Source organism: Chiloscyllium plagiosum, unplaced genomic scaffold, assembly GCF_037043375.1.
Source record: "Chiloscyllium plagiosum isolate Xiang-an unplaced genomic scaffold, Cpla_swu_hap1 HiC_scaffold_49, whole genome shotgun sequence".
Classification (NCBI taxonomy): domain Eukaryota; kingdom Metazoa; phylum Chordata; class Chondrichthyes; order Orectolobiformes; family Hemiscylliidae; genus Chiloscyllium; species Chiloscyllium plagiosum.
Genome location: NW_028270187.1, coordinates 13186425 through 13192735, shown reverse-complemented (window position 1 = coordinate 13192735; position 6311 = coordinate 13186425). Strand labels below are relative to the sequence as shown.

The 6311-nt window shown below is 43.3% G+C and overlaps 2 protein-coding genes across 2 annotated transcripts; both read left to right on the top strand.

The window, feature by feature from the left end:
- The first annotated feature begins 3380 nt into the window (after nt 1-3380).
- LOC122544585 (histone H2B 1.2-like) lies at nt 3381-3788 on the top strand. The gene has a single exon (XM_043683903.2). The coding sequence runs from the start codon at nt 3381-3383 to the stop codon at nt 3759-3761; it is 381 nt and encodes a 126-aa protein (XP_043539838.2). The 3' UTR covers nt 3762-3788.
- Nucleotides 3789-4732: 944 nt separating this feature from the next.
- On the top strand, nt 4733-5456 carry LOC148135604 (histone H2A-like). The gene has a single exon (XM_087984864.1). It carries the CDS (start codon nt 4733-4735, stop codon nt 5171-5173), a length of 441 nt encoding a protein of 146 aa, XP_087840990.1. The 3' UTR covers nt 5174-5456.
- Nucleotides 5457-6311: the final 855 nt, after the last annotated feature.

Sequence of the window (6311 nt, the reverse complement as noted above, 5' to 3'; positions counted from 1 at the left end):
TGCCACCATGCCGCCCTGACATGGATGGCAATAGATAAAATCTTATTCATGTTGAGCAACAGAGATTTGAAGCTCCTGCAGTTTCTGCAAGTGTCATGTTTAACAGAGACAAATATATAAGTACACTCACTTATTCACAGAACACAAACTGACAGGTACAGATACTTTCAGGTACAGATGCACTCATCCATTCATATAGTTGAAGCTGTTAGGGATAGACTGATGATTGCAGAAACTGTCAGGTACAGATTCAAATCTGCACTCAAACATTCACATTGCAGAAACTGACAGGTACATTTTGATAGCAGGATCTCACAGTTATATATTGATAACTACATTTTTACATTCATCTCGAACCTAATGAGGCAGATTGATAACTAAAATCACATTGACATAGCAAAAGCTGACAGGTGGAGACTGATAATGCCACTCTCATATTCACACAGCAGAATCTGACAGGGGCAGATAGATAATTGGACAGTCATCACATCACAGAAACTGACAGGGAGAGATAGATAACTAGACAGTCATATTCAAATTACAGAAACTGATGGACAGATCAATAACTACACTTCCATATTCACAGATCAGAAACTGACAGGTGCAAATGGATAGGCAAAGCTGAGGACTGCAGATGCTGGAGATTAGAGTCAGGAGTGTGGTGCTGGAAAAGTACAGGTCAGAAAGCATCCAAGGAGCAGGAGAATTGACATTTTGTTTAAAAGCCCTTCATCAGTACAGATGGATAACTACACCAATACATTCGCATTGAACAAACTGACAGGAAAAGAATGATAACTAAACTCATGTATTCCTGTCGCTGAAAGCAACAGGTATATTTCAATATGGACCCCCACATGTTCACTTCGCAGAAGATGGCAGGTTGACATTGATAACTACGTTCACATTTTAAGAACGTAGAAACTGACAGAGACAATTGATTAAACTATCCCATTTACAGACTAGAAACTGTCATATTCACACAGTAGAAACCACAGGTACAGGCTGAGAAATTCACATAGGTATGCACAAAGCAGAATCTTACTGGGAGAGGGTGATACCTTTACTCTCATATTCAAATAGCAGAAGCTTAGAGATTCAGATTGATAGGCTCTCACTGTATGTATAAAATGGTTGGGTATATTCTCATTGGAGTTTTGAAGAACAATGTATGACCTTTCGAGCAAAAGAAAAAGATCTGAATGGAGTTGGCAGAGTTGATGCTGGGAGTATGTCAATGCTCATGAGAGAATCCTGAGTAAGGAACAAAGTTTTGAACAGGAAGCCTTCTGTCTAAGAAAGCAATGCAGAACATTCTCCCCTTGTTCAGTTCCGCAGAGAGCAGTTAGGGTTGAGTTATCAGCTTAATTTATGCTAATGTAGCCATATATCTTTTTTGATACATAAGGAAGTCTTTGGTTATGGGCGCTAAACATCAAAATGAGATGAAGACCATAACTAAAGCCTTTGTGATCTGTTCTCAGGACAGAGTACACACAGGCAGATAGAAATTCACAGAATTCTCATGCTTCTTATGGTCTTCTGCTTTGAGATATTTAAAGTGACACAAGATTGAAAGAAATTAATAACTACAGCCCATATACACTGTATCTGCAGCATCATTCACCATACATTTTATCTTTAACTTACTGATGTGTGTGCTCACAGATCACACTGATCAATTCAGTTATAAGTTACCCTGATGTATCAAGGATGGAGTTAAAAAAACATTAACCATGCATTTCATCAGAAACTTTGAGATGTTGAGATATTTGCTCTCTGTCATGTCAGTGATTGACTGAAACTGAGTAAATACAAGATTAGAAACAATAAACTGGCAGTTACAGAATGAAATACTGAGTCACTTGCAAAGCAATAAATTGTGAGGATATAATACAACTATTGATTAGCTAGAAACTGGCATAAACAATGTAACATCCGCAGTGACATTGCAGATATTGTCAGTAACAATGTACAAAGTATTATCCTTTATCAAAATGCTGCAGTTATAAATACAAACGCAAATTCAATTTGCAGAAGCTGATATTCATAGGGCATGGGAGTGGAGGATAGTGAGTTCTATCTGAGTCTGTCCAAAGTGGTATCTGGTACTTTCAATATCGGTACACCAACAGAGTAAAGCAACAAGGTACACTTCAGAAGGTTTGAGTTACAGTCCAGTAACATATTGACATGTTAAGACGGTGAAGTAGAGTTTACAAAAATACATCCTAGAAACAGACGGGCACAGATTGGAGTCGAGAGTGCGGTGCTGGAAAAACATAGCAGTCAGGCAGCATCCGAGGAGCAGGAGAATAGATGTTTCAAGCATAAGCCCTTCATCTCGACCTTTTCGGCATAAGCCTCTGATCCCCAGCATCTGCAGTTCTCACTTTGTCCTGGGGTACAGATTGGAGGAATATTTCCAAGTGGCTGGCAAATAGTGTAACGTTTTACCGCTCACATCAGTGTTTGATGGTTACGGAATAAAACCTGTCTTGAAATAACACTGACTATTAGATGGAGGACCAGAGCCTCATTGGACAGATGTTGAGTTAATGCAAAATGTGTAAATTAGGACACGACAGATATAAAGTTAAAGTGACGCATATATATAGCATGCTGACAGTTGCTGATGAACAGGCTTTCGCGTAAGACTGAGAAATGTTATAAATCCCTGCATGAAACTGCAAGACGCCTAATTGAAAAGTGCAGCACGTTACACTGCACGTACTTTCAAAGCCCACAGTAATCGATACGTCTCTGGGTCCACAGTTATCAGTCAAGGTCTCAGAAATATATTCATCAATATATGACTCAACAAAAGTATTACATATAAACTTTTTCGTATAATTTCTCCAACTCCGTGCAATTGAGAACGAGATGCATCAACCCCAAGTGTAGAAAACACTCACAGTCAGGTTCCAGTGGTACGTGTAACTTGCCGACAAATGTAATCGCAATTTCGAATGGATGAGAGCTTTTTTTCACACAGTGAAAAGTTCTGTGTTAATTCCAGCCTATACAGAGGAACAGAAACAGCCATGCGGAGATAGAAACACATCAGCACAACAACGAGCAAAAGGAAACCGAGCTAATACCACAGTCACTTTCTGTATCACAGACACGAAACAAATTTCCCTCAGTCAGACTGACAGGAACAGAATCACCATCCACTTCACATGTCGTTGCAGATCCAAAGTGGATCTCACACTAACCAATCAGAGAGACTCAATGTTTGGGAATGACTCTGTGTAAACTACCCAATCAGAAGCAAGGCGTTCGCCCATCCCTCATTAGCATTGCTGACGCCGTCAGTCTATAAAGAGGGAACTCCGAGGCCGCTTTCCCTTATTCTGTGTCTGAAAGTGAGTGGGACGATGGCTGATGAGAAGAAAACTCAGCAAGCCTCCAAGAAGGGCGCGAAGAAAATCATTAAGAAGGCGCCAGCGAAGGGCGGCAAGAAGAGGAGGCGGTCCAGGAAAGAAAGTTACGCCATCTACATCTACAAAGTGATGAAACAGGTTCACCCCGACACCGGCATCTCCTCCAAGGCCATGAGCATCATGAACTCGTTCGTCAAAGATATTTTCGAGCGCATCGCGGGGGAGGCTTCCCGCCTGGCCCATTACAACAAGCGCAGCACCATCAGCTCCCGGGAGATCCAGACCGCCGTGCGGCTGCTGCTGCCCGGGGAGCTGGCCAAGCACGCCGTGTCGGAGGGAACAAAGGCGGTGACCAAGTACACCAGCTCCAAGTGAGGGACCGCATTGCACTGAAACAAACACATCCACAACCCAAAGGCTCTTTTAAGAGCCACCTACAACTTCCCTGAGACAGCAGAACCATTTCTTTAAGAGTTGTTTGTTTTAGTTCACGTGATTTTTGATAAGGCATTTTAACTTCTCGCGCTATATGTTTTTGTGTTAATAAGTGCTTTGCAAATTATTCGGGAGTGGGGTGGAGAGTGCAGATCAGGCGCCAGTGAGTCATTTTTCATCTTGTTCATCCCTGGCAGACAAATGCCCACGTCTTTCACCCCCACAGTGGTGTATTTTACCTTCTGATTTACTTTACGTTTCCAATGCGCGGGTTTGATCCGACATTTCACGATGCAAAATAACACTTCATGCTGTCAGTGAGAACTTTCAAATCGAATCGAGAGAACACCAAAACAGCTACCGGGCTGAAACGTGGAGCTTTTGCTGAATCTGATCGAGAGCGATAAGGGAGGACAGCTTTAAAATATCGTCTGAAAAAAACGGGTGGTACTGAAATGTGAAAAAGAAAGACAGGTTGCAGACTGCAGTGTTTGGCCTGTTTTGTTTCGGCTTCTTCTCAAGGTTTAGAAAATAACCCACTCTTAATATCAGAAATGGATAGATACAGGTCGGCAAATGAGGGAGAGTAAGACCGTGTGAAGTACACATTTGTAAACTAAAAGTAAATTAACGTGTAGTAATATTTTTTTGAACTTCCTCAGTTTTTTGTACTTCATTTTTCAGGTAAAACATACTCCTTTATTTGTAAATTGGCGGGCTTTTCAATTTTGAAAGAAAGCGGTTGATGATTTGGCGCCGGTACTTTCCGCCCTCCCCCCCGTGCCCTCTCCGGATTGGGGAATGAGGCAGATATCTGATTGGGAATTGGAACAACATTAGGCGGGGCTGGACAATGGGACCAATCAGAAATGGCCGCCCCACCATTCCTCCCGAAGGTATAAGAGGCCGCAATGTGGGCGGAGTGCAGCATTCTCTGTGAAAGTGCTTGTGAGATTGTGACCATGTCTGGAAGAGGAAAGGGCGGTGGGAAAGCTCGCGCCAAGGCGAAGTCTCGGTCGTCCCGGGCTGGCCTGCAGTTCCCGGTGGGCCGTGTTCACAGACTCCTGAGAAAGGGTAACTATGCTGAGCGTGTGGGTGCCGGAGCGCCGGTCTATCTGGCTGCGGTGCTGGAGTATCTGACGGCTGAGATCCTGGAGCTGGCCGGCAACGCGGCCCGGGACAACAAGAAGACCCGCATCATCCCCAGGCACCTGCAGCTGGCCGTGCGCAACGACGAGGAGCTCAACAAGCTGCTGGGAGGGGTGACCATCGCTCAGGGCGGGGTGCTGCCTAATATCCAGGCCGTGCTGCTGCCCAAGAAAACTTCCGCTGCTGGATCTGCTAAAAAATGAAGAGCCCATCCTTGAATCTGACAGCCCAAAGGCTCTTTTAAGAGCCACTCACAGCATCTGTGAAAGGAGCTGAACTCTGTCGGGTTGAATTACTTTTAACGTATAGAGCCCTGGCCGTTGTACCTAACATCGCTACATTTCTATCTCCTTTTTATTGGATACTGTTACTGTCGGTGGCAGCAGAGGAAGATTATATCATAGATTACGATTGTAAGAGTGCCTGGAACTACATTATTTCTCATTACACGGTCACTGTCTGAGTGACCAATGTTCTATGAGTTTAGAATAGTGTCACGGATGTTCCCGATCGGGTTTGGCTTCACATTTCCCTTAACTGCATCAGTAAGAGCTGAATCCTCCCACTGTCTCTGCATCATTTCCCTCTTCAATTTATTCTCTGCTCGGTTCGTATTCACTTTTCTTTCCCCCCAGCCTCTGGCGAGAGAGGGTGTTCAACAGCAGTCAGTCATTTTTCAGCTGTAAAAGGAGGGAATGCGGTAAAGTGAGATTGTGTGAAGTTTAGTTTCCTAATCGAAAAACCACTCAACGTAGTCGTGCATTCTCCTGCTCGTTTATACGTGATGGTGGGCATTTTCAAATTTGAAAATAAGCCGTTGATCTCTTGGAGCCATTTTTTTTCCCTTTTCCTCTCCTGCCTCCACCTCACCACAAGCCATGTTAACGCAAAGGGAGTCAATGAGGAGAAGGGTTTTTTCCACAACTATCTAACCCCATACCAAAATTTGATGTGAACATCACTCTAATTACTATATTTCCGCAATCCCTGAATGAAGATCTCATTATTTGCAAATTCGCTGCCGCTGCTTTCTGTCTTTGTTATTAACTGAATTCCAAGAGAAATACTGTACGTGTCCCTATCGCTTCCTGCGCTCTCTGGATGAGCAACCAAACTTGTATCCGCTGTGAATCAATCGAAAAACTGCCAAGTTAAACATCTTATAAGCTAAAACAGTGTACACCGATAAAATTACAGAACCACACTATCAATAACTTTTTATTTTATCCAAATTATTGTGCCCGACGACTATTTGTAATCGCTGCCTGAACGGGCAGGTGGAAAGAACGCGCCCCATAACACATTTGCAGCTCCCAGTAACAAAACTGAGCTGTGTTATGC

What these genes read in the sequence shown, in the direction of transcription:
- LOC122544585 (XM_043683903.2), top strand. Translation starts at nt 3,381, where the DNA reads ATGGCTGATGAGAAGAAAACTCAGCAAGCCTCCAAGAAGGGCGCGAAG.
- LOC148135604 (XM_087984864.1), top strand. Translation starts at nt 4,733, where the DNA reads ATGTGGGCGGAGTGCAGCATTCTCTGTGAAAGTGCTTGTGAGATTGTG.